The following is a 22,905-nucleotide window of genomic DNA, read 5'->3' on the forward strand; positions in this document are numbered from 1 at the left end:
TGATTGGGGGAAAAAAAATAAACAACTTGAGGAGGATGTGTCCTACTCTCCACTTGTATGGACCAGTATCTCGGGTATTAGGAGTAAGTGTTCCTCTGCTCAAGAGAGAGGATATAGGGGGCACATACCATGGGGCCACCCTGTGGTTTTACCTGCATGACCACAGAGAGGACATGAGGAAGTGGGATGGAAAAATCTACCTTGACCTTAGAGATACAAGTACATGAGCTGCAAGGAGAAACAATCACAAAAGGGGGTTCTTCCAGGAAAACTGCTCCTCTAGTTTCCAGTGGGCAGTTCCCCAGACAAATCAGGAGGGCTGGTCTGACTTCCAATCTTAATAAAGGGACTTTTGATTTGTATGCACAAGAAGTGAGTAACAGATACTATGACCAGGACTAGAGGGCCCCTGCTTCCAGTCAGGTGGAGGAAAGGGACAACTGGGTTTATTGGACTGTGTGGGTCTCATGGCCTGGCACTTCAGACACCCAGGAGTACAAGGCTCTAGTGGACACTGGTGCACAGTGTACTTTAATGCCATCAAGTCATGAAGGGGCAGAACCCATCTATTTCTGGAGTGACAAGGGAATCCCAACAGTTGACTCTGCTGGAGGCTGAAGTGAGTCTAACTGGGAAAAGCACCCTGTTGTGACTGGCCCAGAGGCTCTGTGCATCCTTGGCATAGACTACTTCAGGAGAGGGTATTTCAAGGACCCAAAAGGGTACTGATGAGATTCTGGCCTAGCTGCCTTGGAGGAAATTGAATGGTCTCTCAGAGGACCCTTCTGTTGTAGGCTTGCTGAGGGTTGAAGAACACCAGGTGCCAATTGCTACCACAATGGTGCACTGGTGGCAATACCGCACTGAGACTCCCTGATTCCCATCCGTAAGCTGAGTTCTCAACTGGAGAGCTAGGGAGTGATCAGCAGAACTTACCCTTTAACAATTCCATATGGCCAGTGTGAAAGTCCGTACCATATGACATCATGCTCGGTATATAACTGAGGAGAGTTGACCAGGAGGCGCTGTGGTTTGGGAACTCACTGGGTCAGCGGATGGTAAGCAATTGTGCTGTGCTCATCACAGCCTAAAAATACAGCCAGGATGTCTGTATGCAGAAACATCTGCAGGATGTGCCAGTGCACACTGGGGAATCAGCAGTCAGCTGAAGTTTCCTAATGTATAAAAATCTTGTCAGGGAGTTTGGTGATCCACTATTTACTTGCTTTTTTTTGTACAGTGGTTTGATGAAATGCTGGTGACAGATAAGATTGGGCCATAGTGGTTTCCTCATTTTCTTGTAGTACCTGTTGAAGGCAGTAGCAGGTTTTTCATGGAGCTTTTGGCTGTTGGATCAGACTTTTGTAAGTGCTAATGCTCTTAGTGTCACCTTGTTAGATGGTTTAATGTGTTGGTGTAATTCATCTCTTAAAGGAGGTAACTCTGTTCCTTTCCTGTAGGAATTAAGACTTTTCAGTACTCAGAGAACAGAAAGACCATATGTGTGAAGTTTAGGTTGCTCTTGGTGTCTGATTAAATATTCAGTTGTGTTACACATTAAAATGTTGTATTTCACGCTTCTCGTTTTTTAGATCTTGGTTGTACAATGCTCAGGCATCCCCAGTGTGAACGTGGAGTATATTAACAAGCATGGCAATGCAAAGAAACTGGCTCATCTCTCCTCAGACTTGCCAACGGCTAGCATTTAACCCGGAGGAATTTCTTGCCAACAGTTGTTTCCCCCTTCCCTGTGTTTCTACCACCGTCTCTTTCCTGTCCGGGCAAGCTAGTAAGACAGTTAGAGAATCTGTGAGCACTTTCCAGCCGAAAGCAGCAACAAAGATGAGCAAATGCTCTGAGTTACTTATTGTCAAGTTGGGGAGGCAAATGAGGAGTTTTGGCCAGATGTCCAAGCAGACCGAAATCACTTGAAACTCGTCCAAGCCACAGCTGCTCACCAGGAAAGAAATCCAGATTTTGCTACTGATGGTGTAACCTCAGGGCTGATGCTTTCTCTATGTTGCTTTCAGACAAGTCAAAGCCATCTGGTGCTGTTCATGTACATCCTGGTACACAGAATGACTGAAGGATTCTGCCACATCCTCTAGCAAAAGCCTGTCTTGTGAGCAGCTGGAAGCTATACATAGGAAGGGTGTACCAACTCTCTGATAAATTTACTAGGAGTAGGAAAGCTAATTAATCATTCACTGCCTGTGCATTCTAATCAGTGCAGTATAACAGTGCTTTGTGCTTCTGGCGGTTGCAGACACCAAAGATCTTGTACAGCTTTCCAGCGCTGTGGGGACAAAGTATAAGCCCTGTTTCATAAATAGTGAAGCTGTGGACTGAAGGTGGGCTTTTCAGGGGTTTTCATTCTCAGCCCAGCTTTACTGCCATTTCCAAACCTTCAAGCTAGGTGTACTGACTGTTGGAAAGCTGAGTTACAGAAACATATAGCACCCGTCTTCGACTTTTGCTGCAGTGTCCCTGCAAACCACAGACAGGCAAGAAAACACAAGAGCAGTCCTGGGAGCCAGGCCTGTCACCATTCAGAGAAGGGCTGTCCTGAAAGTGTTTTGCCTGGACTTCATTCTTTGGTGCAACGTGTATTTTATGAAGAGATCTAACAAGGTTAAGACCAAAAAAAGTCAAACATAAATATGTCTGTTTATGTTGACAACCACAAGTTAAAGTAGAAGAGAAAAGTGAAAATTGGAACTCCACCAGATATGAAGAACTGATAAATGACTTCCGAGCATTGGTGCTGTTTTGAGACAGCTGATGGCTTCAGAAAGAAAAGATTGGGTCAGTGTGTACTTCTTGGAACTTCGGGTTCTTTTTGTTTGTTTTTTGAAAGTTTTATGACATGTTGAAACACTGTATTGCATAACTCCTTCAGCCCTTCCCTGTTGCTTTCAGGGTTTTGTTCTGCTTAACTTTGTATGTAATTGTGCCTATTAAGCTCCATTTGACTGGTTTTATTTATCAGTTACTGAAGAGACAATACTTTAAGTGTGAATAAACTTTATCCTTTGCACCCTTCATATCAGTGTAGTGATGCATCTTTTCTAAGGAATGAATAATGGTGGTGTCATGCTCTGGAAACTAAAAGAAACATGTACCAACCACTAAAACAGCTCATATTTTGATGTGAGGACAGGGCAGAAGGTCAACAAAGTAATAATTCACAGACATTTTTGTAATAACTATCCGTGTTAGCAGGGAGATGGTACTTTCAGTGGCTTGGCAAGCCTGACAGTGAACTGGGACTCTTGTTGGACTGCCTGGGCAGTTTGTGCCCCCAGGGGAAGGCTGGCTTTTTTCCATTTCATGTAAAACTTAAACTATTTGGTGTTTACATTTCTTCATGACTTTGCAGTCAAACTGTGATTGACAGGGTCTTAGAACTGTCCTATGGTCAGATGGGCCATACACATACATTTCTAAAGGCAAAGATCTTCAGCTCACAGACAAACATGTTTTTTCTGTCTGTGGTCATCCAGAGAGTTCAGGTAGGGCTGTGCTCTGCTGCTTGGGTGAGCAGTGAAGTGACACAGGGCAGCCTTTCAAAACAAGTTGGTATTTATTAATCCCCTGGGATGGCACAAAGAGCAAGGTCAAGTTTGTGTTGCCAAATTAAACTTAAGATGGAGTCTGTGGGGACTGAAGCAACCACTCTGGATTTCTAAACCCATTGGATGTCCTCTCTGTCCCAGTGTGTGAAGCCCTTGCTTTGTAGTCCTTGCCATAGCCCCCTGATACCTCAGGGTGCTCTTTCTCTAGTTGTGCTATTGCTGTGGTCAGAGTCCTGCCTCCTCCAGCTCCTGATGCTGACCTTTGGTCACTGGAGTCTTCTGCCACATCCCCAAGGTGCTCCCGTGGTTCAGAGGCAGCTCGCAGGAGTCCTTCTACAGCAAGAGAGACACGTATACTTACTGTGGTAAATACTGCTTTCCCAGGGAAGAAATTACCTCAGTCATTCCTGCAGGTAGCAAAACACAGTCTCCGTTATGGATGACCTAGCCTCCCATAGTGTCCATGTTTGTTGTTTTGCCAGACTTGTATTGTCCCCTGTAGTGTTTGGCAGTGTACCAGGACCAGCTTTGGAAGGAGGGCAGGCTGGTGAGTTTGTGACCGGTTTTAAGAGCTCAGGCACTCTGGATGCTGGCCAGTCTCAGTGCAGCCTGGCCAGCAAGCTGATAGCAAAGTGATGGGTTTGTGAGTCAAAGGGATTTCCTGTGGAGATGAGGATAGCTTTGTTCCTCTGTTCTTTTGATGGTGGTATCCTCTCCAGCAGGAGCTTTAGTTTTGGACCTTCAGGTCCCAGTACAGAATCACACTTGGTTGAACTTTGGTGATGCGTCAGGCATACTGCAGTGGGTATCTTCTTTGTCTTGCTGGCTGGCTGAGAGGAAGAGACCATAGCCACACATGCTGTTGAGATACCTTGTCTGTTGTTTGTGATTGACCTTGACCAGCCTGTACAGCTGCTGATTGTTTAGAGCTCATGGATAAAAATAGGCTCCCTCAATTATATATGCAAATGAACATAAAACAGGCCACCAAGCAGTGCTACAGTTGGATGCTTATGGGCCCAAGCGTGGAAACTGCATGTGTAAATTGAGTTACCGCCCTCAAAGTCTGTCTGTGTCTTTGCGTAGGGTTGGCAGTGGGAGTGGGTGAAATTAGTCCTGCTGGAAAGAGCTGCAGCGCAAAGGGTGTTATTAGATGGCAGGGCTAAAGGATGGCCAGCAGGCTGGCCCAGTCCTCAAGCCCTCCTACATGTTTGTCTGCTTATTACTTATAAACTGTACCTCCATCACCATTAATTATTTCAAGTGAAAGGAAGCATATGTTCAGATAGTATTTTTCTCTGTTAGAATGCATATTTAAGTAATTATCACCTTTTTCTTCTAGAACATCCATTAGGGATTCTTCTTCTTCTCATTTTCTGACTCCCAGACTTAGAAGGCAAGCCCTTCTAGGGGTGCCTTCCTTTTAAATTCATTTAAGACACTTAGAGTGATCAGTATGCAGGTTTTGGTGCTAATAATGTTTATGATTTCTGGATGCCCTTGATGTGGGGTATCATTTTCACAGAATGACATGTAACTACCCTTCCCTCTCATGTCACAGGCAAGTTGAACTTTAATAAAACTGATCACTGCCTGTAACTTACTGGGTGAAATATTTCTTCATCCACCTGAAACATTTGTATTTAGTTAGGGAAGAAAAAGGAAAACCAACTCTGCTTCTGTCTGGCTTGTGAGGAGTTTTTCCATCAGTGGACTGAGTGATTTTTTTTTTCTCTTTTATTCCTCTATAAGGCCTTCTTGCTTTGCTTCCTTTTTATGGGTCTTTTTTTATGAGTGTCTGTCAGTGGTTGTAATAGGTCGATAGGTTCAAACCTGTTCCAAATTTAGCACAGGGGATGTCGTAACACATACGCTTTAACACATCAAGCAATAAAGGAAGGGGCAGATGGGTTGATTAGCTTTGTGGATGACTCGTCTTCACCAGACATGAGAGCTGTGGAAGGTCAAATACGTTTTACAGGATTTGCCAACTTCTGGGTCCTGGCTGATCCCCACATCAAAACTGAGAAAACCTCAAATCTGGGAAGTTTAGTCGTTCCTAAATAACCTGATAGGTTTCCCTGTATCTGTGAGGCAGGGAGTGTGGGTGCGTGTGTGTCTCTGTGTGTAGACCATCATTGTGCTTGGGGGGCATTTACCTGCCTTTCTCCTATAATTTGCAGACCAGGCTTTCAGAAGAGCTCAGCAGGTACATGTTTTCAGAAAACCTGGTGCTTTCCTCTTGTAGGAAGTGTTTTAAAACTAAATTGGAGATCAGTGCACCCATCTGAATGGTTTTGCATACAGATTTGCCCTGACCCGATGTCTGCATGTCACTGTGAGATGACTCCTGTGACCGGAGAGGTTTTCTGTTTTCCTCAGAACAAATTGGAGCCTTGGCTGGGCAGCACATCGTACATGTTGCCTGCGGAGAGTCTCACAGCGTCGCGCTCAGTGACCAGGGCCAGCTCTTCTCCTGGGGTGCTGGCAGCGATGGACAGTTGGGCCTCACCACTATAGAAGATGCAGTGATGGTGCCAAGGTAAATTTTTAACAGGTTCAGGTTTCCTTAAGGCAGCTCCTTGGAGGTGACGTGTCAAGGGTTGCTTGCCTTCCAGCCTGGAGTCAGCCTTTCTCTCAGAGGGGCACTAATTGGGCACTTGTCACGTAGGAATGTAAGGGTGATGGCTCCTCCTTTTCTGTACTGTACTGGTACTTCCTGAACCCCCCCTGGGATTCAGTCAAGTCATCAGGAGGTTTGGGCAGGACAAGCCTTCTACCCATGGGTGCTTGGGGCACAGAAAATCAGAGTGTGCTTGGCTTCCTCAATGAAAAATGCCACCATGTTTTGTACAGAACAAGGAGGTACACGAGGGGGGACCCAAAAATAGAAATTCTCTGTGTGATACCTGTCTCTATTTCAGTCCATAGGAAGTCCTCTGAGATAGGAGATACATTTCAAGAACAGGAAAAAAATATATGGCTGCATGAACTGGCACCTCAGCTCTGAAACACTTTTGCAGTCTGGCCTATTAGCAGCAAAGCTACTAACCCAGCCTACTGAATAGTGACTGTTGCTCAGAAACTTTGGGGTAGTGCTCAATTTTCTTCATTTGTTTACTTATTTAATGTTGCTTATCTGTGTCAGAGCACTAGTAGGGTTAAGTGCAAGGACACATAGATGGTGGCAGTGGCCAGTGGCAGACACCAAGACTCTTCCATCCAAACCAGTTCACAGATGATAGGTCTCAGCTTATTGCCATAATAAAGGTAACTGGTCTCTTTGTACTTAATGGTGTTGTATTGTGCTACCTTAATAACAGGTGTAGTCTGTCTCTTATTTGGTATGCCACTGCAGATCCAGTGCAGAAGTTTGGGACATCTGTCTAGGGTGGCTGTCACTGTTGAAACAGTATTTAAAGGAAAAGTTTCAGTCACAAAACATTAATGTTTGAGCTGAAGGGCTCTGTGGGAAGACAGTCCTTAACTTGCAGGTAGCTCTGATATAAGAGAGACAGAACCGCATGTCGATGCGATAGTGCTGTTTGAAAAATAACATTTTTGTGAAAAAACTGGAACCTTTGACATGCTATTCTTTATACAAGGCGCTGAAGAGGTTTTGGTGCTGTAACTCATAGGAACTGCTAGGCCCCTGACAGTATGAGAAATCTTGATGCCTGAAAAAGAATAGTGAGAGAGACACCAAGAACCAGCTATTTTCACCATTTCCAGATGGCTGGATTCAGTGTTGTGGCAGTAAACATAGTTGGAGTTAGTAGTCAAGTGTCTAAAGGTCTCCACAGATTTGCATCTGTTACGTATGGATCTGCATCACCTTCAAGACTCTGTTCCTCAGTCTGAAAGCCATAGGTTATGTGTATGTTTAGAACTAATATCTGAATGGAAATCATGATTTCAGCCTAAGGTGATAACTGCATTTGTGGACACATTCTAAAATAGTGTTGTCATCTTTAGGTTGATAAAGAAATTGAACCAACAGACAATACTGCAGGTTTCCTGTGGAAATTGGCACTGCCTGGCTTTGGCAGCAGGTACTGTAAAATTCATTTTTTATTACCGAGATTTGTGCTGTTATTTTGCACAGTGTCCAAGATTGTATATTTCTGTGTAATAAACCAAGGTCATCCCTGTCCCAGCTGCTTTCAGGCCAAATGGGAGGCTATAAAATGGATCAGGTACCATGAATATTGAAGAAGAGCTTTGCCAATACTGTCAAGAAAGAAAACGTTACACACAGACCACCCACTGTCTTACTGGTGAATGGTGGCAGGAACACTTAAAAGCTTTTCATCTTGATGTAGAAAACTGTGTAATTGATTTCTTTGTGTTGAAATTATCCTTGGCTATTACTCTTCTGTGTGCAATGTGGACCGTTTTTTGTTACACTGTTTAAGTTACAGCAGTCTGATACTGTATTTTGCACTTAGTTGTATGTCTGTTTATTTACCCAGTGGCTTCAGACTGTGCTTTTATTTTGGCAAAGAATGTCTTGCTTGATTTTTCCATCATGAGGCTTGGGTGGGAGTGAAGCCCTCAGCACTGGTTCTTCTTCATTTTGACAAACTTGCTTTTCTGTTGATCAGCTTACTCGCCGTTCTCTTTATTTCCTTGTTTCAGATGGCCAGTTCTTCACATGGGGACAGAACAGCTATGGTCAGCTGGGCTTGGGTAAAGAGTGTCCTTCCCAAGCCAGTCCACAACGTGTCAAGTCTCTCGATGGGATCCCTTTGGCTCAGGTTGCTGCAGGCGGAGCCCACAGCTTTGCCCTCTCTCTCTCAGGAGCTGTGTTTGGCTGGGGGAAGAACAGCTCAGGACAGCTGGGACTAAGTGATGAACGAGGTAAAATTATGCTCGTAGGTGAAAGAAGGATGGACTTTTGTGGCTTAGTGTGTCTGTTCACACTGACTATATTTTTACTGAGCAGATATGTAACCCTCAGCAACTCCTCTTGGGAGGAGAGGGCAGAGGAACAGTCGCTGATGGACTCTACAGGCTTTTCATACTTAGTAGGAACAGAAATACTTTTTTTCCTCCTGTGGATGCTAGTGGAAGTGAGGAAGGTCAAAGAGAAAGTTCTTTCAAATGTGAGCGTCAACATGCAGGCATCGAAGGAAATGCTCATATTCTTTCTTCCTCTCTTCTCAAAAATGCTTTGTCCATATTTTGTTTGAAGTTGATGTGGAGCAAAGGCTCTCGCTGCAGAACAGCAGGCTGAACCCATCCCCTTGTTTGCCAACATGTTTTTGACTGATGAGCAACTGTATGCTACACAGTGATGGCAACACAGAGTATCTCAGTATCGTAAAATGTTGTCTAATTTATTAGTTGCATAATTTTTCAGACACGCAGGGCCAATGGTAGTTTTTTTCAGGTGGCAATGTTCAGTGAAGTCTAGCTATCAACAGACATGAAGATAGATTTATAAATGAGGCTGAAGAGTGGATATGACATTACCACTCATCTGAAAAGCCCAGATCTCCCCTGCTTGTTGTTAACACATTCTTAACTTTTTTTTTGCAAAAGCAAGCGAGTAAAAGATTTTCTTTGGAGCTTTAAATCAACCTCTTCATAGTTTTTCTGCATAGTTGCTGAATAGCATTAATATCTAGGCAAGTTACTGAGTGTGGATGTGATGCACGGATAATTTATTTTGCACGGGTGAATATATGAGGTGTATATATTTGTAAATGTTAGGTTGCATGGTGTAGTAGCAAATAAATATGTTGCAAGACAAAAGCATTACCTCACATTTTGTGTACCTGTAATGGAATGATGCATTTTGACAACCCACCCTACCAATGGAAACGTGTATGTAAAGCGATTACTCAAAACCAGCCTGTAGTTTAGCAAAGGATGCTCGAATGTTGTATGCTTTACATTTTTAGGAATATGAAACACAACTGTAAGACTTGTTGCCTATCTTGTGTTCTCAAAAATGCTCCAGGTCTATTCTCTTGCACTATATGTAAGCTAGAGCTGATCTAGTATAAGAGCAGCCATGTTCTTTCCATGTAGACTGGCAGATAAATGACTCTAATTTCAGCAAAGCTGCAGTTTATATATGAGAGTCTTGCTTTGATGTGGGGCTAATCTTAGATGAACATATAAGGGGCATCTACTTGTGGGGCTGTGTTGGCCAGGGATCGTACGCTGCTTACCCCTTAATACGTGGCACTGTAGTAAATACGTGATATTTATGGTAAGTGAATCATGGTAAGACAGTGCGAATTATAGTTAGTGAACATGAACAGCAAAGTCTACAAACATGAATATTCTGCAGCACTGTTATTTAAACAATTGTGCTGTAGAGATAAGAAGTGTCATTCCTGTCAAAATAAAGATCAGAGTCCTAAAATACAGAACAAATTAAATGAAAAATCTGCTCTCATTTCTCAATCCATGAAAATGTGACCATTTTCCTTTCGCTACCCAGAAAAAAGCACTTGTCAAATCCTTGGGTGAGAATCTTAAAAAATGGAGAACTTCTGTAGGCAGGAACCTGATTTTTTGTTGGTATGAAGTAAGCAGCTGCTCCCCCTTAATATCTAACCTTTTTGGGATGCCTACTGCTCCTTGAAATACTTAGCTTTTATTTTTACATCAGTAAAACATGTAACCTTGCTTAGTGTATTCATCCTCAGGAGACCCACTTTTAATGATTAGAATGTCAGAGTGAAGGAGAAAAGCATCATTTAATGGTTGGCAGAGATTAGCCTTTGCAAGTAGGAGGATCTTCTTAAAGGATGACAACAGAAGGAGGGCTAGGCATTTAAATACACCTTGGGATTCAGCTTGTCATGTGTGTTGGGCTGGTGTCTCCCACATGTCAGGATTGTTATGTATGGAAAAGGTCTAAGCAAGGTTTTGGAAACAAATGTTTGCAGTCATCAGCGAGGAGTTGGGAATGGAGCATGAGGGGCTGAAGGCGGGTGTAGCTAGGTTGCGCTCATCATACCTCCCAAACTGCAAGCGTGTGTTGAGTTTATGCAAGATTCTCAATATTTGCATTCTTGCTCTGGACAATTTTCTTTGAGCGAGGACAAATCTTTTAAGAATTGGAGAGGGAAAGCAGCAGTGAAGTACTCAAGGATGTGGTTTTTTTCCCCACAGTTGTTAAAGCTTCCATTGTGCATGTAGACCACATCTGAACAATCAGACTGCTGGTGGTTTTCTGAGACGTTTAGGTTTGTGTTTATGAAACAGCTCCTTTATTTGCTTTTATCTTCAATGCAGACCGAGAATCCCCTTGTCATGTGAAGCTGTTGCGGTCTCAGAAGGTTGTTTACATCAGCTGTGGAGAGGAACACACAGCAGTTCTGACAAAGGTAAAGATGCTAACCTGGGAACCCTGGCTGCTGGCTCGCCTGCCTGATGGTTTCACATTAGTTTCCTTGGTAATGGTAGAAAAGAACAGGTCGACTTACTATATTCCATTTGACCCCAGTAAAAGAAACTAAAGGGAAAGTATAGTCTTATTATAATGTATTCTGAGATTCATTGCCAGCATGATCCATTGCTGTGTTTGAAGATGAAGATGTTAGCAATCCATGACAATGAATAGTAAAACTCAGGTGACTCACTCAAAGAAATTAGCTTTGAGAAAAAAAAAATTAACAAACATACATCCAAAGGGGTTAAAATAGTGTTTTATTGGAAGGAGAGTGATATTGTGCATCAGAATAAAATGCAAGTCAAAATGAATGGGTGTTTAAATGAAACATTAGCAGTCACTCCCAGCATTTACAAGGGGTTTTCAGTGCCAAACCTGCTGTTTCCAAGTGGTGTATAGTTTAGTGGACAGAGGACAGGGCTGGGATTTGGGAGATCACTGCTTAGTTCTTGCCTTGCCTCTGCAACTTCCTAGGTGTTGCTTCCTTTTTGGTGCCTCAGTGTTCTCCACTGTAAAATGAATTAAAGAGCTGGCTTTGGGATTCCTGTGGGAAAAACACCATTGTAGAAGATTAGTTCTGTAGAAGCTCTTGTTCAAAGAAAAAGGTCACAAGTTTTTTTGATCAGCAGCTGCCAGAGATGGGTATAAAGTATTGTGGAAACAGGTGTTACTCAACCATGTTTAAACCTGCTGGGATTTCAGAGTCATCTGGTGATGGCGGGGGGAAGCTTGTCTAATGTAGACATGCCTAAAGGTAATTCTGCTGGTCTCTGATGGGTGGCAAGGTAGCTATGTGGAAGCTGCATTAGCAGAACCCAAGTTTCTTTTCTGAATCTTTTTGAAATCCCCAGCAATCTCTGTCTAAGCTTGGGCTCGTACTGAAACTGGAGTCAGAGAGATGCTGCTGGGTTGAGTCCCTAAATGAAGAATATGCTGTTTGATTTGCTAACAGAGTGGAGGGGTGTTCACGTTCGGTGCAGGTTCCTGCGGGCAACTGGGACATGACTCCATGAATGATGAAGTGAACCCCCGAAGAGTTCTTGAACTAATGGGCAGTGAAGTATCCCAGATTGCTTGTGGCAGGTGAGTCCTGTGCACAGTCACAAATTTTCTTTGGTGGAGATTAATGCTGAGTCTTGTAAATATGGGGAATAGTCTTGCTTCTGCATCCTATATGTCAAAATTAAGTTAATTTAAATTTTACTTCCCATGAGAATTTTAAGGCCCTCTAAAGGAGGTTGTCTTTTAATTGGGGTTGTTCCCTGTGCTGTAACCTGGTAAAAGATACCTTTCCATCTTAGTAATTCAGCAAGACTTAAAAGCAGCAGCCCATTTGGTCACAAGTTTTCAGCCTTTTTCATGAAGAGAGTTAGTAATGCTGGTGCTGCGTTGTTGCCTTTTGATACGTACAGGCTTCGCAAATGACTAAGCTAATTCCATCTGTGAGCCTGATACCAGCTGTGTGCTGGCACACACTGCTCTCACTTCCAGCTAAAGATCTCAGTCCCATAAACTGGTGCCATCAGGTGGCAAAAACTGAGCATTGATGCTAGTGTAAAGATGCTGCTTTGCACCAGCTTCTGGCCTAGAGGAACTGAGAGTAAGTTTTAGGCTGTGTTTGATTTTTTTTTTCCTTTTAATTGTTAAACAAGGCCCAAACTTTGTACCTGTCTCTGTTACAGACATCACACTTTAGCCTTTGTGCCTTCTTCAGGAATGATCTATGCATTTGGGTGTGGAACGAGAGGCCAGCTGGGAACAGGGCACACTTGCAATGTTAAGTGTCCCTCTCCCGTCAAGGGTCACTGGGCAGCTCACAATGGGCAACTCTCAGGGAAACCTGGTACGTACTATGCGTGATTTGGAGCCGCAAATGGACATAAATAATTTCATTTCACCGATGGCTGTCTAAAGACATCTTGACATCATTCTGTGAAAGTTCTTGAAACTGTCCCAAATGCACTATGGAAATTACTGAGTGACCTCTTGTCAACGTGTGCCCTTTCTCTTTTCATGGCAGAGCTCAACATTTGGCAATCTTGAACCTTCCTGAAATTGTACTAATACTGATTTCCGAGGGCTTCGGTTTCTCTTTAAAACCACCATTGCAGTTTAAATATTACGACTTTTCCCTCCTGCCAGGCCCTTTGTATCTCTCAAGAAAGTGCTTGAGTTCCAACTGATTTCAGCCTCGCCTTCAGTGGACCTGGGTGCTCCTTGTAGTGTAAAGCCTGAGACACTGGCAGTGCAAATGTGGGGGAAAAGGCACAGTAGGAACTTGCATTCATCAGCCTTTAACCACATCTCTTTCTTCAACAGATGCCTGTAAATATCACATTGTTAAACATATCTTCTCTGGAGGAGACCAAACATTTGTGCTTTGCTCCAAATACGAGGTAAAACAAGTGAAGTATCTTCTCAAGTCTGCTCCCCTGTCCCAACCTTCATAACGCATCTTTTTTTTTGGTTTTGGTAATACTTCCTGAAAGTGAAGTGTTGCTTTGGAGTCCATTCTGCCTTACAAACCTTACCAAAGATGACAGTTGTTACAGGGATTTACAACTTTTTAGGAGTGGCTTAAAGTCGCCTTCCTTTAGAGGCACGTCAAAGAACCATTGGGAAGACACTGATTTCAGTTTGATTAGCAGGGAGGGGAGTCCAATCTCCTTTGCAGCTTGGAAGTGAGGGGCTGCCTTCCTCCTGAGACACTGGGGTCTGCATAATTAGAGTGTAGGGCCATGGACCACATACACTGGGGTTTTGTCAAGATATGCTGCATGGAAGGCTGAATGCTGAATTGGTTTTTCTGCTTGTGTGTTCTTATTTCTTTCAAGAAGTGTTTGACATACACTTTTGAGGCATGGAAATAGGTCTAGAATAAATGTACTAAGCCTGTGGTTATATATGGCAGTATTTAAGAGGGCTTTGGTACATTTAAGGAAATGATATTTTGGGTTTTTTTTCTTTTCTTCTTTTTAAAAATGTATTTGATACATTTCCATACCTTTCCTTTTGGACTTCTTAGTAATGTCACAGCTTCCTAACCAAACCTGTTCAGAGACCACACTAAGGAAACTATCAGTTATATACAGAAAACAGAGATTACAAATAAGAAGGAATTGTTTTACAAGCCTTGTCTTTGCTGAAATCTGTATCTTCTCACAGAATTCCTTGCCTGCTGATGATTTCCGGACCATAAATGAAACACGTTACACCTGTTTAATAAATGATGAAACTATAGATGTCTGGAGGCAAAAGCTTTTAGAAAAGAACAGTTCTAATTCTGTCAAGTAGGTATTGTGGCACTGGACAAGCCTTTTGTTGAAAGTTTTATTTAAATAATTTTGTTGGCTTCCGTGCCATGCTTTCACTTGAAATTTAGCAGCCTTTTCAAGTGTGGTTCTTGGTCATTTCCAAGGGGCGAAGAGTTGCCAGTCACAAGGCTGCCAGGCTAGAGCTTCTGAGCAAAACCAGAGGAATTCAAGGCTGCCTCAGAACATTGCAAATGGTGGGTGGGAAAGGGATTTTAAAGTTGTCCTTCAGTGTGTGCTTAGAGTTCATGAAAAGCAGCAAGAACTTGTGAACAGACTGATTAAATTCCTTCCCCTGTGTGCCTGCCACGAGAAGGGCAGAATAGGTGGAAAGGAGGCACTGCTAACACCCCTCCTTTCAAAGAAGGACGTTACATGATCCTGAATAAACCACTTACCCTCTATACCTTTGAAGGGGTGATCCTGACATTGTTTCCCTTAGAAGGAAAGGAAGAGAGCTGAAGAGATTTGCTGAGACATCTGTTCTTAACCTCTATCTCTGTTTTCTTTTGTCTTCCTGCTGCAAACAGTAATGTTGTTCAGATACTGTCCTCAGCTGCCTGCTGGAATGGAAGCTTCTTGGAGAAGAAGTAAGTGGCAAAGTTACAGAAGTGTGGCTTTCCCTTGAGGCAGACTGGAATCCCTTTACTTCACTCACTGCTGCAGTGGGATTTGATTTTTCTGTTCAGACAGCAGACGGGGCAGAGAGTGTCCACTAAAGAGGTGGGTGGTCAGAGCTAGGTAAGGAAGGCACATGGTCTAAGAAAGTGCATGGTGAGTGTACTGTAAAGTGGCACAGATTCCTTGGAGTTCTCACAACTGTTATTTTTCCTTATGAAATGAATATCAACATCTTTAAAAGAGAGGGATAGGAATATGACATTAAGGGAAATGAGTGATGCCAGGTATCTGAATAGTCTCTTACCCAGCTGAGCTAGCTGGTGGGGGCTGGTGTGCGTGGAGGTATACCTCAACACAGGCTGCTCTTGAAAAATACATCTGGGGCAGCATGGAGGCACTTTCCGTTTAGGTGACATCAGTTGTGGAAAGTTTGGTGCTCCTGCTTTCAAAAGCAGGAATTTCAAATGGGTGTAACCAGCAATAGGTAGTGACAAGGACGTAATATGCATGGCTGAGTCAAAGGCTGTGGGTTGGGAAGGATTGTGTTGGCTGTGGCTGTAAATGTTGGGGAGGTAACAGCATAAGATGAGGAGGAGGAGAAAATTTTTATGGTAATGTGATGAGTAAATGACCTGTAACAAGGTGAAGAAAAGCTTAGTTACTCTGAATAATCTTTGAGTAATATTTTCCAAGAGCAACTTGAAAAAGAAAACAATTTACTCATTATTCTTGTGTTTTTCTGCTTGTCCACTTTTCTGCTTAGTGTTGATGACAAGGCAGCGTGTTACTGCATAAGGAGAGTTGTGTCATGTTGGTTTAAAACACTTGTTGAGATACTTGTTGAGTCACTATAAATAGTCCCACATCTCCTTTGAATGTGGAAATGAGTGGAGTTTGACTTCATCACCCCAGTGCAGCTCTCCTTCCACCTTAATGAGGTCTTGGTTAGTGCAGGACTTAAATGTTACAGAAAATCTTTGACCAAATGAATTATAAAAATTGAAGCCACCATACACTGAAGTGAGGCTGTATTTAACCAGGTACCTTTATATGTGAAGCCTTATGTTATGGTGCACTTGATGGAAATACCTTAGTATATCCCTCCAGTATCCTAATGCCTTATAGACCTGTTGTTTGCAATACAGCGTTGTGGTACACAAGGTTAGATGGAAAAGCAGCTTTTCTATGGCTGTGTGACTGGGCACGCTCCAATACTACTTCTGCACATCACAGCCTGAAGCGCTCTGTACTGCAGTGTGACTGTGAGGAGCTATTTCAAGCCTGGTGCCGGTGCTGTTATGGAAATAGCCATTCTACTACAGCAGGTTATGTTTAGCTTCTTGTATCGGTATAGCCACACCAGCAAACTGACAAATGCATCCCATCTTTAGTAGCTGTCTTTTCCTTCATAGTGTCTGATACAGCACAGTGTCAGATGAATAGTCACAGACTTGGGAAATCCTTGAGGTCAATGGAATTGTAGCTATGACCTTTTTTACTAGCGACTTGCAAGGTTTTATGTGCAGCTTTACTGCAGACTATGGTGCTGAGAACCTCTGCTACAGATGCTGATCATGCTCTAGACGCTGAGCTAGGTAGCTTACCTGCTGGCCTGGACATTCAATGTTGCTAGATTTGGCTGTTAGGCTATTGTCCTCTGCAGGCTTGCCTTGATTATCCCTCTTACACAGGTAGCCTACGTAAATGACAGCCTTTCAAGCACAGCAGAAACAACAACATGTTTGTTGCAACTAAAGACCACATGAAGACTGTTCTCAGCTGTGCTGTATTTTGTGGTGGTGGTTTAGTTTTAGAAAGTTCAAGAGTGGAATTGCCAAAAAGCTACTCTGAATATCTTTCCCTGTTTTCTTTTGAAAACCCTCATCTGATATTCCCTTGTATAGCAGTCAGTGTCGTCTTAGGCACCACCCTTCCCTTTCTTACTGGGTGTGATTAAATAGATTTTGCTATAGAAGCAGCGTATATGAAGACAACACAGAGGATCCTGATACATATGATAGACACATATTTTATAGAATCATAGAATGGTTTTGGTTGGAAGGGTCCTTAAAGATGATCTAGTTCCAACTCCCCTGCCATGGGCAGGGACACCCTCCACTAGACCAGGTTGCCCAAAGCCCCATCCAACCTGGCCTTGAACACTTCCAGGGATGGGGCAGCCACAGCTTCTCTGGGCAACCTGTTCCAGTGCCTCATCGTTCTCACAGTAAAGAATTTCTTCCTAATATCTAATCTAAATCGACCCTCCTTCAGCTTAAGGCCATTACCCCTTGTCCTGTCACTCCATGCCCTTGTAAACAGTCCCTCTCCAGCGTTCCTGTAGCCCCCTTTAGGTATTGGAAGGCTGCTATAAGGTGTCCCTGGAGCCTTCTCTTCTCCAGGCTGAACAACCCCAACTATGTCTTCATTGGAGATGTGCCTTTCTTCATTGGAGAGGTGCTCCAGCCCTCTAATCATCTTCACGGCCCTCCTCTGGACCCACTCCAACAGGTCCATGTCCTTCTTGTACTGGGGCCCCCAGAGCTGGATGCAGTACTCCAGGTGGGGTCTCACAGAGCGGAGTAGAGGGGGTTTTTAAGCAGTCCAGCCTATCTAGGCAGGCTCTTAGGTCAGTAAAGGAGACCTGGGGAAATCAAAGACTTTGATATAGTGTTTCTCTGCAAGAATCCCAACCCTAACCAAGGCCTAGAGGAGTTCAGAATGGAGAGTTGTCCATCTTGTCTTTTCCAAGAAGTTTCCAACTTCTGCTTTGTTTCTAGTCTGATTAATTCCCTAGAAGTCATTTCTCCATTGTTTGCTCCCAGGCCATGCCAGTGCACAGGTAATGGTGTCTTTTCCTTAAACTTAAGCCTGTCTGTCTGGGATTTTTTTAAAGAATCGATGAACATTTTAAAACCAGTCCGAAGATCCCAGGGATTGATCTGAACTCCACCAGAGTGCTGTTTGAGAAGCTGATGAACTCTCAGCACTCCATTCTCCTAGACCAGGTATTGCACTTCTGAGGTTTTGGGTATTCAGAGGGGAAATAAAGGCTTTGTCCTTCTGTGACAACAGTTACTCTCTGTGCAAGTAACAGAAGCTTTTGTTGTGAAGGGTTGTATTGCAAATCTTCAGGACAGATCTGTCATGGTATCAGTGGATACTTCTCCATTGACCTGGGTTGATTTTCACCTTCTCAGAATGTGTCTCTAAGACTTGTTTTTAAAAAAGTTTTATCTCATGGCATTTAATACTTGAAATGGCTGCTGAAATTAATTCTGTGTGTACTTGTAAATGACTATGTTTCTTGCCTGTCAGGAGTTGAGTACTTTATGGTTATATAATTTTTTCTAACTCGGAGGAGCTTCATGAGTGCAGAGCTGTGGGATAAAATCGTCTATGTTCCCCATGCCATTTTCTAGCTATACTTTTTATAGTTGGTGGGGTTTGGTTTGGTTGGGTTTTTTTTTACTCTGGGTTTGACTTTTAAAGCAGGAGTGTGACCTTAACAAGGGGTTAATTAGCCTTTAGCCAGCCCTGGAAAAATCTATCCAAACGTTCATGGATTTTGGAAAAATGGGAATTTAGTCCTGTCCTATAGGGTGGTTTTAAGAGATCATGGGCAAAAGCTGTTAAGTTCACCCATTCTGAGTGTGCTCCATTTCATCAGTTCTTACACATCATCTACACTGTAGGTACTCCATCACCCAGGATAAGTTGCTTTCTTTTGTCTTGTTTTCCTCTAGATACTGAAGAGCTTTGAAAGTTTTTTGATTCCTCAGCTGTCCAGCTCACCACCAGATGTCGAGGCAATGAGGATCTATCTGATTCTCCCTGAATTCCCACCCTTCCAAGACTCCAAGTATTATATCACATTAACGCTTCCTCTAGCAATGGCTATTCTTCGCCTAGATACCAACCCCAGCAAAGTTCTTGGTAAGAGGCTGGCATTGAAGACGCATGTTGCTCTCAGTATCCAGCTGGGACACAAAGGGTTGCCTTTAGGTTTTTCAGTCATGTTTTTTTGTGTTGGTTTAATTTTTCTATTCTGTTACAACAGCTGCAATAATTGGGTAGTATTTGTGATATAGTGTTGTTATGAAGCAGTTGCCTCTAAAAAGCAGCTGGGAACCAAAAGGACTCAAGAAATCCCCCCCCCCCCCAACCCTATGTTCCCATGTAAAAGAATTATAAACATAAAATTTGAATTTTAAACATGAACTGTGAGGAAATGAAGAACATGCCATGCAGGTAAGATATGGGAAGTTAGTTGTAATAATACAAAACGTATAAAATTTATGGTGGTGTGGATAATAAATGAGAAAGAAAATTCAGGTTAAGAATTGTTTTAATTTAGAAGTAAAATACCATTTCAAAGAACACTTACTAGGGAGGTTAATTTAATTTATCTTATCTAGTTTACCTACGTTCGGAGACTCAGTTCCAGATAAATTTGAATGCTTCTGAACATAGATTTTGTATATCCTGAAGATTAAATGATTTTATTCTCTTAATCAGATATTGTTCACATTAGAATATCCTTTCTGTATAAGGTAAATAAAAGAATGTACTAAATATAATATAAGGCTACTTTGTCCTGCATAAGATGCAGAAAAACTATTGGCTGGTCCATGACCAAGCTGAACATGCCAGCTCTTCTCCCACTTCTGAATCTTCTCATTTCTGCTCATATTATTTCCTATGAGCATATTTTAAGCTAAACAGAACATATGCTGCTTAATGATTGTTATTCATGTTTGCTAAGCTATTACTTTTCTTGTTATCTTGCTCTTTTTCTTAAGGTTATCTTATACTAAATCTCATTATCACGTAAAATGCTATGTAATGCATTCAGACCTCCAGGACCATTGTTCCAGTGACATTTGTTCTGAGGTTTAGTGATTTTTTTTTTTTTTTTACTCAAAGAAGCTTTGGAACCAAGTTTCCTCCTCTACTCTGAGCACGTAGTCCACTGTGTTTGTTAGCATACAGAAATATAAAGGATTCTCATACTTTTGCCTGCCAGAATCTATTGTGCTGACACTTGAGAGGATAAATTGGTGTTTGTTTCTAACAGTTGACATGCTGGTTTCCCAGGCTCCAGCTTCTACTTGGCAGGTGGATGGGTTCTAGCAAAGAAGCTGATAGTCAGGGTCCCTTCAGAGGAGAGGTAAGGGTTAGCTGTCCTTAGCAAGAAAGAAATCAGCTTTTCTAAAGAGGGGGAGTTCAGACCTTTAGTGCAGATGTGCCAGGTGACATGCTCTGAGACCTACTAGAAGAGTATGTGGTACTACGGAGAATTGCCCGGGCAACTGCTTTCTTATTACTCATGGTTTGCCCGCAAGATCACAGTATTTTGAATATAAGATACTTGAAATAATATCTTGAATTCAAGGTTGAAACACCTTGAATTCAGGCTCTCACACTGATCAGAGATTGGGGCTGGGTAATGACTGGGGTGGGTATATGAGAGTGAAAGGGAAGAGCTTTTCAGTTTCTGGTATCTAGCTGGCTCTTTGCTCACTTTCCTGTTGCTACAGTTAGGAGAGAAAAGGGAAGTTGTTTGAAACAATCTTTAGATGTGTTCCCCTATTTTCAGCTGTAACCCCTTATTTAGGGGTTACTCTGGCCTTTGATTCAGGATTTATATTGACATTCCTCTGCTTTCCAGAAAACTGGTGGTCTCAAGTGTGCCCAAGATATTTCCTCAGGCTCGTGGACCTCTATAAAGCTGCAGTGGTTTACCTCCTCAGTGGAAGAAAGACACTGTTGATCCCAGTTCTGTTCAGTAGCTACATTACAGCTGCTCTCAGACTTCTGGAGAAACTCCACAAGGTAAGATGAAAGCCTGGGCATGTGTTGCATCAAGATGATTCAGTCTTGTCTGCCCTTTGCTAAGTGACAGGGGCAGAGTGGTTGTGGCCCTGACTTGTGAGCTGAGTCATTGTCCACTGAAACACCATATGGGGAAGATGTTTGTGGTTTTTCTGAATTCAGGGTACTTGAAGATTGTTTATTCCTATCTCAAACGCTAGGAAGAATTTACCCTAAAGAATGCTGCTGAGCCACCAGACTGCATGCCCTGTGGCATCACAAGTACCTGGCTCATGATGCTTTCTTCTCCCACTGTGTTGATACTGGTTAGTCTGGGTGAGGAGGAGGGGGAACTAAAATAAGTCAGAAGTTTATCTCGATTCTTCTTGGTTCGTGCTAAAATATAAAGGACCATGTGTTTTTGCAAGACTTTCTGGGGACTATTGTTGCAAGCTGCTATAATTGATTTCATGAAAGCAAACCTGCATCTTCTAAGAAAAATGTTGAATATAACCATATTTTTTTAAAAAAGTATTTTTTTGTCTTTGCTAGGTAAATCAGAAGGTTAAACATGTAGAATATGACAAGTTTTACATCCCTGAGATTTCCAGTTTGGTGGACATTCAGGAGGATTATCTCATGTGGTTCTTACATCAGGCTGGAATGGTAAGAGGTTTTATGTATAGTCATGAAATAGTTGTCCATGTTTGTGTCTTTGATTGTAGAGATCTGTATTTTTAATATCCTTAATATGAGTGTAACGTATTCAGTATAGGAGCATCTATATATGTAGTCTCTCAGATTTGGATACTCAGTGGCTTGACAAAGTTGACTTAAAATAAGGCTGTCACAAGAGCTGGAGCTAACAATGTTTACCTAATGCTTGCAACAATCTCTGTGATTATTCATGTGAATTTCATTCAATCCTTGCACAAGAGGATTAATTCAGTTACTGGATCTTTTTATGTAATCGAGACCTCAGGAGCCAAATCCTGTATTCTAAAATTATAATTTTTACCCTTTACTTCTGCTGTTTAGCCAGGTATTGTGAATAATGTAGCCAATGATCTTAAAATGCTGCTCTGTAAGAGGAGGCAGTGTGGTGTTCTGGCTAGGGGACTGAACCAAGACTCAAGAGATGTGGGTTCTATTCCTGGCTCTTCCAGTAACCTGCTGGGTGATACTGGGTAAGACCCTTCACCTCTTTTATGCCTCACTTTCCTATCTGTAAGAAAGGAGATAACTGAGGGCTGGAATATGCTGTGTAGGAACCCAGTGAGATTATTTAATTAAAGCAAAAAAAGGAATCCCAAGTGTGAGAAAACAACAAAGAACATCTGCCAAGGGATGCTGCAGGAGTAAAACCTGACTGTAGCAAGAATTCTTTGTGTGTGTTTTTATGGGCTTTCCAAATGTTGTGTGTGCTGTGTCCCCTTTCCATCATTTAAGTAGTGCTGCTCTGTGCTTACTTTTAGTAAGCAGAGCAATAATTGACTCAAATTTATGTAAGTAACAGTGATAGTTAAAAATAGTTAAAAATGTATTCATGGGGCTAATGAGAGAAGTAATTTGCATTGCAGGAGTGGTCTTACATTGTCATGTTCGTGGCCTTACGCTCTCTCCTGTTTTTTTCATGTGGTCTCTGCTTTGTTGGGAGTAGTTTTCTTCATAAAAGTTTCGCTTATGGCAGGCTAGCACAGGCTTCTGTGCCAGTTAGTCCTCTTAGTAACGTTTGGTGCAAGTTTTGAATTAGACTTGTGCGTTTTCTGGAGAAGGAAGTTCCTGTGCTTTTCCTTAAGAGGAAAAAAACTGGGTTGTTGGTCCCAGAGGAGAAAAAGTTTTCATTGGGTCACGTTTGAACTAGTCCATCCAAAAATATACGAGACACAAAATCAAAAGTGTAAAAGATTTTCATGTTTCTCTTTTTCCTTCACAGAAAGTAAGACCATCCATCATGCAGGTAGGAAAATTGTTTTTCATGACTCTTATTTAAAGAAGTGCTATGTAAGCTGTAAATAGGAACCAATCTACCTGCCTTTTTTGCAGGATGCTGTGACACTCTGTTCTTATCCTTTCATCTTTGATGCTCAGGCTAAGACCAAGATGTTACAGACAGATGCAGAACTACAGATGCAGGTAATCCTTCTCTCTCCCAATTTTCCTGCCCCATTTT

The 22,905-nt window shown here is 42.4% G+C and overlaps 1 protein-coding gene across 10 annotated transcripts in view; it reads left to right on the forward strand.

Annotated features, from left to right (window-relative positions):
• HERC3 (HECT and RLD domain containing E3 ubiquitin protein ligase 3) overlaps positions 1-22,905 on the forward strand; it is a 55,903-nt gene that overhangs the window by 18,000 nt on the left and 14,998 nt on the right. For 9 of the 10 annotated variants that reach the window (XM_054823017.1, XM_054823016.1, XM_054823018.1 and 6 more), the window contains 15 exons: positions 5,958-6,117; positions 7,551-7,627; positions 8,214-8,435; positions 10,830-10,921; positions 11,939-12,069; positions 12,669-12,829; positions 13,306-13,382; positions 14,152-14,276; positions 14,828-14,887; positions 17,815-17,926; positions 18,665-18,854; positions 20,590-20,753; positions 21,285-21,398; positions 22,669-22,692; positions 22,779-22,868. In XM_054823017.1, coding sequence (XP_054678992.1) covers positions 5,958-6,117; positions 7,551-7,627; positions 8,214-8,435; positions 10,830-10,921; positions 11,939-12,069; positions 12,669-12,829; positions 13,306-13,382; positions 14,152-14,276; positions 14,828-14,887; positions 17,815-17,926; positions 18,665-18,854; positions 20,590-20,753; positions 21,285-21,398; positions 22,669-22,692; positions 22,779-22,868 — 1,799 coding nt within the window. Of the gene's footprint in view, positions 1-5,957; positions 6,118-7,550; positions 7,628-8,213; positions 8,436-10,829; positions 10,922-11,938; positions 12,070-12,668; positions 12,830-13,305; positions 13,383-14,151; positions 14,277-14,827; positions 14,888-17,814; positions 17,927-18,664; positions 18,855-20,589; positions 20,754-21,284; positions 21,399-21,770; positions 21,920-22,668; positions 22,693-22,778; positions 22,869-22,905 lie in introns of those variants that run through there. The other variant, XM_054823025.1, reaches the window with a different exon arrangement.

Source organism: Grus americana, chromosome 4 (assembly GCF_028858705.1).
Source record: "Grus americana isolate bGruAme1 chromosome 4, bGruAme1.mat, whole genome shotgun sequence".
Taxonomy (NCBI): domain Eukaryota; kingdom Metazoa; phylum Chordata; class Aves; order Gruiformes; family Gruidae; genus Grus; species Grus americana.